Below are 12,197 nucleotides of genomic sequence, written 5' to 3'. Positions count from 1 at the left end.
CACCTCCCCCTCTGAAGAGCCACGTCCTTCTCTTCTGTTCGCATAGTTCTCACCCTTCTGCACTTTGACCGTCGGTGTGATGTGTCACAAAGTAATCCTAAACCCCCAAAGGAAAACCTCTTGCAGCATGTATTTACCAAACACTGTGTTTTGAAGTCCTTCTGCCCTGTCTGCAGCTCCTGAATGCCGAAGTGCTGATTCATGGCATGCGAATGAGTGATGCTGCCCGACTCAGACGAGAATGCCTTCTGGTGTCATGTACATGTCATAGTAATTGCTCTTCTATACTGTGTGTCGTTGAGGATATGTGCAATCAGACCTTGTCATAGATCAATTTTGCCAACAGTTTACCTCCTCTTCAAGTGTGTGTATCTTCGGCTTTGTGACTTGTACCACTCTTTGCCACAAGGTGTACAACTTGGAGACCTCTATAGTTTTGGTTTCTCTCTGCCTTTAGTGACAAAATTAATTACTTTTGAAGCCTAAGAATTACTCTGCACTTGTCTAGGAGAACTAAATTGCTTTACTGGAAGGGACGATGGCATCGTTTGGAAGAGGTACTAAAGCTTGGCTGGCTGTGCCTGGCAGAGTTTCCATCTAGTTGATCATCTGAAAACTAGGGACAAATGGACTGATTGCAACACCAATAAAGTCCAGCTTACTATACAGCTCCTTACCATGCTTCCTCCCACCCTCTGCTGTGTAAAATATTTATTTCTAAAGATTCAGTTTTTCTAGAGCATTCAGACGATCACTGATGCCAAAGGTCCTTCACCATTTTAGGTTTGTAACACTGTGTGTTGTATTTTCACCACGTTTACATCTGAATCATTTTTGTGAATTCAAAGAGTAATGCTACATAATAGTATCATAAAAATGCCAACTTAATTATAAATAATAATGCCCCTACTTGTGAAAATGTGTTTTTTGTGACAGACTACATCAAATTCAAAGTTGAAAACCAACTGCACTGTTAATTTAATATGAGGTTTGCAGAGACAAAATGATAGAACCTGGAAATTTCTAAATATCAGATTTGTTAAAATCATAGTTGATCTTACATTTCAATTTTTTTTTTTTTTGGAATGCGTGTGGAAAAAAAAATGCTTCATTGTTTTATCCTCTTGGAATGACCCGATTACTTCTAGATCCTTGGGTCCCCTGGGTCCATTGTGAAGAACTGAACTTCAGAGAACCTGGGGACAGTATGTTCATATGTAACAGGTTTTCTTCCAGTGTCAGGGAGCCCTCTGTTCTTGTGAGCCTGTTCACGTAGGATCGCGTTTCTCTAAGTGTAATTTGGGGAACCTTTGCATCAAGTCACCTGGGAGCTTATGTAACAAGTCCCAGGGTCCTGAGCAGACTCCAGGAGTGAGGCCTAGAAACCTGCATTTTTAAAAACATGCCTGAGGGTATCTGGTACGAGTACAGTTGAAGGACTGCTTTGAGTTTATGCAACATAGAATACACATGCCTGCTCTGTTGGGTTTATGTGACACGTTATTTTGTAATTTACAAGACATGTTGTACCCTTCTCCTTTTTACCCGCAGGACTGGTCCGCCATGTCTGTGACCTGTTCACTGAAACCGCCACACTGTGCTTGGATGTGGACAATAAGAACAACAACGAGACAGCGGCTGCGCTGCTCTTCTCCCTGCTCGATATTCTGCACGGCATGCTGACCTACACGTCCAGTGTCGTTCGGCTGGCTCTGCAGGTACAGGGCCTCTCCTCCCGGGTCTTGAACAACCCAACACCACGTCACCCTTCTCTTTCATTCTCTCCTTTCTGGTCTTCCTCTAATGAGTCTTAATTTTTGAAAAAGAACATATGATTCTACAGAGAGAGACTATGAGATAAGCCATCTTGGGATGACCAATGTCAAGGACACATAATGTGATCACACAATCTGAAAGGAAAGCAGGAGAGGCCTAAGGAAACGCTTGCCGAGAGCTAGCTGGGGAAGTCTCCTGATGGAGGAGGAGATCGTTTGCCTTATAGGCACCTGAAGGCCCGCCCAGCGATGTGCCATCTTTCCTGTCTGGAGATGGCGCTCCAGCCTACCCTCAACAGGACAAATGAGCTTGCTGTGGACAATGGATTGAGATTTTAGGCAAACACACACACGTGCGCACACACACACACACACACGTTTGTATATAAATAGGAACACACACATACGTATATGTACAACACACAGATTTTCTCACTTTCTCTTAAATGACCAATAACATAAAATTGCAAGACAGTTTTTGAGGAACAGAAGCGTGTTGAATGGCTATGGAAAAGTCAATTCATCCCAAACTGTAACCTGGATTTACTTCGCGTCATGCTGTAAGGAAGGAAGGGGGTGCGGGTTTATTGAGTACTTTCTGTGTTGGGTGTTAGGTACCCCCACATGCCTATTTCATTTAGCCAGCTGAGTCTGTTGATACTTAGATTATGTGAAAGCACACAGCCAATATGAATTCATTGCTATATTTAAAATCCTGGTAAAATTGCAAGAGATACATACATTAAGCGGTAGCATCCTGGCTCGGAGAAGCTGAAGTTGAAACCAAACTGTCTGATACCTTGCCAGGGTCAGAGTAGCAGAGCCAAGAATGATTCCCTAGACTCTGGTTTAGTCTCTGTTATTCATCATTCTGATAAATGGTATCTTTTATCCCCACTTGAGCTGGTCAAGTGTTTAGCTTGTCTAGTGTGGTTTAATAAATAATTCCAAGATCCCCTTAGTAAACATGATAGTTAGTGTTTAACCCAAACTTGTAAAGCCAGTAGATGGAAGTGGCCTTCAAACTGCCTGATTGTTTTTACTTGCTCATCTCTAAGAATTGCAAGCTAACAGAGTACTGTTAAGTAATTATGCAATCTGAGTTATGGATTTCTCTTTGCTTTCCCTCTCTTTTCTAGTGTTTTTTTTTTTCAGAGAACGTTGTTTCTTATTTCAGTTTTGACAGTGGTTTTAGGTAATTCTTCAAGGCTCCATCGATAAGTAAGATGCTTTGATGATATCAATCTGTAAAAGATTATGTTTTGTAGATTGTAGATAAAAAGGATCAGAAGCTAAAAAATTCCAGAACAATAGAAATCCTTTTATTACAAGTGATTTAGAGAGATATTCAAGGATGTTTAAAAGAAAACTCCTTAATACAAAATATTTTCTAATTCTGTTTTTTAAAAAAATTTTTTTTTATAATGATTTTTTATTATATTATGTTAGTCACCATACAGTACATCCCCGGTTTTCGATGTAAGGCTCGATGATTCATTAGTTGTGTATAACACCCAGTGCACCATGCAATATGTGCCCTCCTTACTACCCATCACCGGTCTATCCCATTCCCCCACCCCCCTCCCCTCTGTAGCCCTCAGTTTGTTTCTCATAGTCCATAGTCTCTCATGTTTCATTCCCCCTTCTGATTACCCCCCCTTTCTTTATCCCTTTCTTCCCCTACTGATCATTCTAGTTCTTATGTTCCATAGATGAGAGAAATCATATGATAGTTGTCTTTCTCTGCTTGACTTATTTCACTTAGCATTATCTCCTCCAGTGCCGTCCATGTTGTAGCAAATGTTGAGAAATCGTTCTTTTTGATAGCTGAGTAATACTCCATTGTATATATGGACCACAACTTCTTAATCCAGTCATCTGTTGCAGGGCATCTCGGCTCCTTCCACGATTTAGCTATTGTGGACATTGCTGCTATGAACATTGGGGTGCATATGGCCCTTCTCTTCACTACGTCTGTATCTTTGGGGTAAACACCCAGTAGCGCAATGGCTGGATCATAGGGTAGCTCAATTTTTAACTTTTTAAGGGACCTCCACACTGTTTTCCAGAGTGGCTGTACCAACTTGCATTCCCACCAACAATGTAGGAGGGATCCCCTTTCTCCACGTCCTCTCCAACAATTGTTGTTTCTTGCCTTGTCTATTTTTGCCATTCTGACTGGCGTAAGGTGGTATCTCAGTGTGGTTTTGATTTGAATTTCCTTGATGGCTAATGATTTTGAACATTTTTTCATGTGTCTGTTAGCCATTTGTATGTCTTCATTGGAAAAGTGTCTGTTCATATCTTCTGCCCATTTTTTGATTTATTTGTTTCTCGTGTATTGAGTTTGAGAAGTTCTTTGTAGATCTTGGATACCAGTCTTTTATCTGTAGTGTCATTTGCAAATATCTTCTCCCATTCCGTGGGCTGCCTCTTAGTTTTTCTGACTGTTTCCTTGGCTGTGCAGAAACTTTTAATCTTGATGAAGTCCCATAAATTCATTTTATCTTTTGTTTCTCTTGCCTTTGGGGATGTATCATGAAAAAGGTTGCTTTGGCCGATGTCGTAGAGGTTGCTGCCTATGTTCTCCTCTAGAATTTTGATGGATTCCTGTCTCACATCGAGGTCTTTCATCCATTTGGAGTTTATTTTTGTGTATGGTGTGAGATAGTGGTCAAGTTTCATTCTTTTGCATGAGGCTGTCCAATTTTCCCAGCACCATTTATTGAAGAGACTGTCTTTTTCCCACCGGATGTTTTTTCCTGCTTTATCAAATATTAGTTGCCCAAAGAGCTGAGGGTCCATTTCTGGGCTCTCTATTCTGTTCCATTGGTCTATGTGTCTGTTTTTGTGCCAGTACCATGCTGTCTTTGTGATCACAGCTTTTTAGTACAGCTCGAAATCCGGCATTGTGATGCCCCCAGCTTTGTTTTTCCTTTTCAACAGTTCCTTGGAGATTCGGGGTCTTTTCTGGTTCCATACAAATTTAAGGACTATTTGTTCCAGTTCTTTGAAAAACGTTCTCGGTATTTTGATCGGGATAGCATTTAAAGTGTAGATTGCTCTGGGTAGCATGGACATTTTAACTATGTTAATTCTTCCGATCCATGAGCATGGAATATCTTTCCATCTTTTTATGTCTTCCTCAATGTCTTTTAAGAGTGATTTATAGTTTCTAGAATAAAGGTCCTTTACGTCTCTGGTTAAGTTAATTCCAAGGTAACGTATGGTTTTTGGTGCTATTGTAAATGGGATGGATTCCCTAATTTCTCTTTCTTCGTTCTCGTTATTCGTGTACAGAAATGCAACTGATTTCTGAGCATTGATTTTGTATCCCGCCACGTTACTGAATTGTTCTATAACATCTAATAGTTTGGGAGTGGCTTCTTTTGGGTTTTCCATATAGAGTATCATGTCATCTGTGAAGAGAGACATTTTGACTTCTTCTTTGCCGATTTGAATACCTTTGATCCCTTTTTGTTGTCTGATTGCTGTTGCAAGGACTTCTAGTACTATGTTGAATAATAGTGGCGAGAGTGGGCATCCTTGTCGTGTTCCTGATCTTAAGGGAAAGGCTTCCAGCTTTTCCCCATTGAGAATAATATTTGCAGTAGGCTTTTCATAGATGGCTTTTATGAGATTGAGAAATGTACCTTCTATTCCTACACTCTGAAGGGTTTTAATCAGGAAAGGATGCTGTATTTTGTCAAATGCTTTTTCGGCATCGATTGAGAGGATCATATGGTTCTTGAGTCTTTTCTTGTTGATATGATGTATCACGCTGATTGATTTGCGAATATTGAACCACGCTTGCATCCCAGGTATGAATCCCACTTGATCGTGGTGGATAATCCTTTTAATGAACTGTTGGATTCTATTAGCAAGTATCTTGTTGAGGATTTTGGCGTCCATATTCATTAGGGAAATCGGTCTGTAATTCTCCTTTTTGAGGGGGTCTTTGCCTGGTTTGGGGATCAAGGTAATATTGGCCTCATAGAATGAGTTTGGTAGCTTTCCTTCTGTTTCTATTTTTTGAAATAGCTTTAGGAGAATAGGTATTATTTCTTCTTTGAATGTTTGGTAGAATTCCCCAGGAAAACCGTCCGGGCCTGGAGTTTTGTTATTTGGAAGGTTGTTTATCACTGACTCAATTTCTTCATAATTAATTGGCATGTTTAAGAAATCAATTTCTTCCTGTTTCAATCTTGGTAGTTTATAGGTTTCCAGGAAGGATTCTATCTCTTCCAGATTGCTTAGTTTATTGGCATATAGCTGTTGATAAAAATTTCTAATAAGCCTTCCAATTTCAATAGTGTTCGTCGTGACCTCTCCTTTTTCATTCATGATTTTAATAATCTGGGTCCTTTCTCTTTTCTTTTGGATAAGTCTTGCCAGTGGTCTGTCAATTTTATTGATTCTCTCCAAGAACCAGCTTCTAGTCCTGTTGATCTGCTCTACTGTACTTCTGGTTTCTGCTTGATTGATTTCAGCTTTAATTTTGGTCAACTGCTTCCTCGTGCGTGGATTAGGCCTGTCCCTCTGTTGCTGTTCCAGCTTCTTGAGGTGAGAATATAAAAACTGCATTTTAGATTTTTCTATTCTTTTGAGTGAGGCTTGGATGGCTATGTATTTCCCCCTTAGGACTGCCTTTGCAGTATCCCATAGGTTTTGGACTGTTGTATTTTCATTCTCATTGGTCTCCATAAATTGTTTAATTTGATTTTTGATTTCCTGGTTTATCGAGTCATTCCTGAGCCGGATGGTTCTTAGTCTCCAAGTGTTTGAGTTTCTTCCAAATTTTTCCTTGTGGTTGAGTTCCAATTTCAGAGCGTTGTGGTCTGAGAATATGCAGGGGATAATTTCAATCTTTTGGTATCGGCTGAGACCTGTTTTGTGTCCCAGAACATGGTCTATTCTTGAAAATGTTGCATGGGCATTAGAATAGAATGAGTATTCTTTGGTTCTGGGGTGTAGTGTTCTATATATATCTAAGAGGTCCAACTCGTCGAGTATGGCATTCAAAGCCTTTGATTCTTTGCTTAGTTTTTGCCAGGGTGTTCTGTCTATTTCTGAGAGTGGAGTGTTGAGGTCCCCTACTATTAATGTATTTTTATCTATATGTCTCTTTATTCTGGTTAAGAGTTGGCTTGTGTATCTTGCTGCTCCCCTGTTGGGGGCATATATATTTATAATTGTCATATCCACTTGTTGCATACTTCCTTTAAGAATAATATAGTGCCCTTCTGCATCTCTAACTATAGTCTGTAGTTTAAAATCCAGTTTATCTGATATGAGAATTGCTACCCCAGCTTTCTTTTGAGGTCCATTTGCGTGAAAGATGGTACTCCATCCCCTTACTCTCAGTCTGAATGCATCTTTGGGTTCGAAATGAGTCTCTTGTAGACAGCAAATGGATGGGTCATTTCTTTTTATCCAATCTGCAACCCTGTGGCGTTTAAAGCAAGAATTTAAACCATTAATGTTAAGGCTGAGTACTGAGAGATATGCTTTTAATTCTGCCATGTTGTCAGCAAAGTCTTTGTTTGTATTGGCTGTGACTTTCTGTTTTGTATCACTCTTGGGGCCTTTTTACTTTTATAGAACCCCCCCGTAATACCTCCTGTAGGGCTGGTTTCGTGGTTACGAAATTGGCTAGTGACTGTCGATTCTGAAATGTCTTTATTTCTCCATCAATTCTGAATGACAGCCTTGCTGGATAAAGGATCCTTGGCTGCATGTTTTTCTCTGAAAGAGCTTTAAAAATGCTCCCCCAACCCTTTCTCTCATTCCAGGTCTGTGTAGACAGGTCTGACGTAATTCTGATGCCTTTGCCTTGGTACGTGAGAAATTTCTTTGCCCTGGCCGCTTTCAATACTGTATCCTTGGATCTCATATTTGCGAGTTGCACTATGACGTGACGTGGTGTAGGTCTGTCATGGTTGAGCTTGGGAGGGGTCCTCTCTGCCTCTTGGACATGAATTTTTGTTTCCCTTGCTAGATTAGGGAAGTTTTCAGCTACAATTTGTTCAAATATCTCTTCTAGACCTCTGTTTTTCTCCACCCCCTCGGGGATGCCGATGATTCTAACATTGGATCGTTTCGTTGAGTCAGTAATCTCCCGTAGCCAACATTCGTGGGCGTGGATTTTTTTAAGACCATCTTCTATTTTTATTTTTTCCTCTATTAACCCATCCTCCAATTCACTAACCCTTTCCTCCGCTTCGGTGACCCTGGCCGTCAGAGCCTCTAGTTTTGCCTGCATTTGGCTCATAGAATTTTTAATTTCTGTCAAATTCGCTCTCATTTCCGCCCTTAGGGATTCTATATTCTCAGTAACATTTTCCTGAATACTTTTTTCAAGTCTACTCATTATCTTGACCATTGTTACTCTGAATTCCATTTCTGATAATTTGGTTACATCCATATCCGTTACTTCTGTGGCAGAGGCCACTGACTCACTGTCTTTTCTTTGCTGGGGGGGGGGGCTTCTCCTTCTTGTCATTCTAATGAGGGGAGGTTGCGGGGTTGTCCAGAGCCCAAATTATTGACTGGGTCCCAGGCCGTGCCCCTTGTTTTATAGGGATCTTAGAGATGTGGGCTTCTTCTTTAAAGATTTTATTTATTTACTTATCTGAGAGAGGGAGACAGACAGCAAGAACGGAACAGAAGCCGGGGAGTGGGTGAGGAAGAAGCAGGCTCCCAGCGGAGGAGCCCGATGAGGGACTCCTTTCCGGAACGCCGGGATCACGCCCTGAGCCGGAGACAGGCGCTCAATGACTGCGCCACCCAGGCGCCTCGGGTTGTGGGCTTCTTGATTTTTCAGCCTGCCTTCTGTGTTCTGGGGGAGGGGCCTGCCGCGCCGATACTCAGGCAAGCCTGTTTGGTTAGAGTCTCCGTGTCCCCTGCGAGGGGGGATGGGGATGGGCACTCTCTGAGCCGGTATTTCCAGGCTTTTGTTCTCTGGCGGCTTTCCCTGGCGGCCGGCTATGCCTCTTCTGAGAGTCAGAGCAGCAGAGGCTGCATTGTCACAGAACAGAGGGATTGCGGCCCGTTCTCCACTGATGTTCTGGCCACTTTAACTCTATTACTGTTGGTGCTGCTTAACCCTGCAGCGTCCCGGGATGTGCGCCCCAACTCGGCGTCCCTGCCCTCACTTCCAGGGCCGGCGCGTCTCTGTCCTTTGTGTTTCTAATGCCGCCAGCCACCGGCCGCCCTGCGCGCTCCCGGGTCTCCAGGTCTCAGTCTATGCCCTGTGAGCACACCTCGATTCCGGAGTTTTGTGAGAAGCCTGGTGGCGCGCGCACCCGGTTCAGGGTCTCAGTCTGCTGTTTCGCGGGTGCCGACCGCGAGTCCGCCCGCTCCCCCGTGCAGGTGGCCCGCCAGCCGCCAGCCTCCCCGCGCGTGCTCCGGGAGTTCCCGGTCTCAGTCTGGATCCCGTGAGCACACCGGGATTCCGGTGTTCCGGGAGATGCCTGGTGGCGCCCGCGTTCACGGCTCACCGGTCTCAGTCCGCTCTCTCGAGGGTGCCCTCTGTGAGTCCGCCCCGCTCCCCCGTGCAGGTGGCTGCCGCTTCCCGGCGCCCAAACGCGGCGGCTCCCTCCCCCTTCCTTTTATCTTCCGATATCTGTGCACGGTTTACAGCTCCCCTCTTGGTACCTCAATACTCAGCGCTGGAGATGTTCATTTGTAGAGATCCAGATGCATCATCCTGCGTCTCAGGCTGATTCCGTGGTTATTTAGGCTAGTCTGGTACCTATCCAGCTTGACTCAGGGGACCGGCTGAAAAAGGGATCCCCTACTCCTCCGCCATCTTAACTCCCTCCCCCGGAAAACCTTTAAAAAATTTTCTAGCGTACTGTAGATAGATCACTGTGTCTTACTTTTTCATTTCTTCCACACCACTGTATATTTTACTGCTAACATCTTTCTAAATCTTCCCCTGTAATAGCTGCCACGTATTGCTTTTGGTCTTGACTGCTGACTTTGATCTTCATGTAACCGTGTCAGTCTGACAGAGGTAGAGTCTTAGAGACAGAATTAGGGGAAAGGGCTGGGAAAAGAAATGGCATGTGTATCAAAGACACATCGTCCTAGAAGAGGAAGCTAAAAGTACTTTCCAAACCTTAAGTTACCTCTTCCATTTATAAACATGCTCCAGGAGTGACTGGGTGGCTCAGTCGGTTGAGCGTCTGCCTTCGGCTCAGATCACGATCCTGGAGTCCCAGGATAGAGCCTTGCATTGGGCTCCCTGCTCTGTGAAGAGCCTGTTTCTCCCTCTGCCCCTCACCCCACTTGTGTTCTCTCTCTCGCTCGCTTTCTCTCAAATAAATAAATAAAATCTTGGGGCGCCTGGGTGGCTCAGTTGGTTAAGCATCTTCCTTCAGCTGGAGGTTGTGATCTTGGGGTCCTGGGATTGAGCCCCACATCGGGCTCTCTGCTCAGCGAGGCATCTGCTTCTCTGTCCCCCTCTTCCTCTGTGTGCTTGCACTCTCTCTCTCTCTCTCTCTCAAATAAATAAATAAATAAATCTTTAAAAAAAATAACTTAAAATTAAAAAAATAAAATCTTAAAAAAAATTAAGTAAAAAGAAAATATGTAAACACGCTCCACCCTGGGGATTCTTCGGCATTCCAAACCTGATGTACTTCTAACAGCAACTGCTGTTGAGCAGCAGAATTGAGGGTTGCCAGTGTTTAAAATGAGAAGTGCTTCACTTTTCTTTTTCAGGGAGAAAAGTGATATGATGTAAGAATGTGTACTAGGGAAGCGGGGACCATGGGAAGGCAGGTGTTAGAATCTCCATCAGGGGCGCCTGGGTGGCGCAGGTGTTAAGCGTCTGCCTTCGGCTCAGGGCGTGATCCCGGCGTTCTGGGATCGAGCCCCACATCAGGCTCCTCTGCTATGAGCCTGCTTCTTCCTCTCCCACTCCCCCTGCTTGTGTTCCCTCTCTCGCTGGCTGTCTCTATCTGTCAAATAAATAAAATCTTTAAAAAAAAAAAAGAATTTCTATCAAGAGTTTAGTCCCTGCCCCCAACGTGCCTGCTGATTCAAAATTGGTCCTGGTTTAACCTGAGGGCTGTGTGGGAGAGATGTGGAAGCAGAGACCAGCACATGCTCCAGACTCACTGGTGTGGGATGGGCCTTGGATGCAAATGCCAGCCACACCACTTTCCACCTGTGTGACCCTGGGCAAGTTTCTTCACCTGCCTAATGTTGGTTTCCTCATGTGCAGAGTACCAATGATAAAAACTGCTCTGCTGGGTCATCGTATGACTTAAACGAGAGAATAAGATAAATGTGAGTAGATGTAAGTAGGTAACGGCTTGTCTGTACCTGGCCCAGGGAAGGGAAGCACTAACTGGTCGCTATATCATTAACAGCGAGAGGAAAAGTGCTCCCCTCATTTTCCTGTTTCCAGAAGGCTTCCTGTGGACCATGACTTCCTCATGTCCATGTCCTGGCACATGGGAGCCTGCTCAAGCCACAGTTCCTGACTAAACTGACTCCTGGCAGGCTCACGAAATATTAATTTATGGTTTGTTTCTGTACTTATTAGCCCGGAACAGGGCTCGGTGCTGAGATTTCAGGGATCTCAAGAGGAAGGGTGTTAGCACTTGGGGAGCTTGCGGGTTCAGCGGGAAGACTGTCTCTACCCAAATGGCGAGGAAATGATCATCCCACTCTGTCTGTGGCACGCAGCTGCTGTGAGGTTCAGGGTGCTGCAGGGTGAATGTGGGAGAGGAGAGCCTAACTGAGTTTTGGGGGTCAGGAAGCCCAATTCATATGAAAATCCAGGTCACCTGACTCTCCCGTCTCTGGGCCTTGACTGTCATTTGTGAAGTGATGGGGGACCTTCATCCACTGCTATTGTGATCATGGGACTGTTAAACTGCTGTTTCTATGCAGACATGCTGGTGTTGCTGAGAGACTGGAATGTGGACACGAGTCTCTTGAAATTATCCAGGTTGACTCCTCTGTGGTGTTCCCCCTGCTCATGCCTGTCAGCTACCCTCTGCCTGGGTGCTGAATGCAAGGGAGATTTTTCTGCCATCGCCCATAATCCTCCCCATGCCGCTCCCTTCCTTGGCAAACCTCAGTGACATTTCGTTATCTGTGATGGCATCTTCTAACTCGCTGGTGAGGCATTCAAGGTCTGGTGTGATCCAGCCCCAGGGTGCCTTCCCGCCTGATCTGCCAGGCCTCCGGGCTGCCCACACCCACGCCAGACAGTCGGCTCTCAGTGTTTTCACTCCCATGCCTTTTCTTCCTATGGATCCTGGCCCCTGAAACACCACTCTCCACACTGTTCCCTGTAGACCTCCTTCCCACCGTGGAAATGATGAAGTCACATGTCACCTTCTCTCACTTCCCCCCAACCGCACAAACTCTGTCCACCTCGACTTTCACACTGTGCCTTCAGCA

General features: G+C 44.4%; 1 protein-coding gene across 4 annotated transcripts in view; it reads left to right on the top strand.

The window, feature by feature from the left end:
* The window catches only part of ULK4 (unc-51 like kinase 4), a 592,979-nt gene that overhangs the window by 392,184 nt on the left and 188,598 nt on the right, over window positions 1-12,197 (top strand). For all 4 annotated transcript variants that reach the window (XM_087870115.1, XM_045798163.2, XM_045798161.2 and 1 more), the window contains one exon: window positions 1,552-1,718. In XM_087870115.1, the coding sequence (XP_087726241.1) occupies window positions 1,552-1,718 (167 nt within the window). The remainder of the gene's footprint in view (window positions 1-1,551; window positions 1,719-12,197) is intronic.

Source organism: Ursus americanus, chromosome 20, assembly GCF_024610735.1.
Source record: "Ursus americanus isolate L20-20 chromosome 20, mUrsAme1.1.p, whole genome shotgun sequence".
Taxonomy (NCBI): Eukaryota; Metazoa; Chordata; class Mammalia; order Carnivora; family Ursidae; genus Ursus; species Ursus americanus.
Note: the sequence above shows the minus strand (reverse complement) of the source record. Positions and strands in the feature narration are given on the sequence as shown.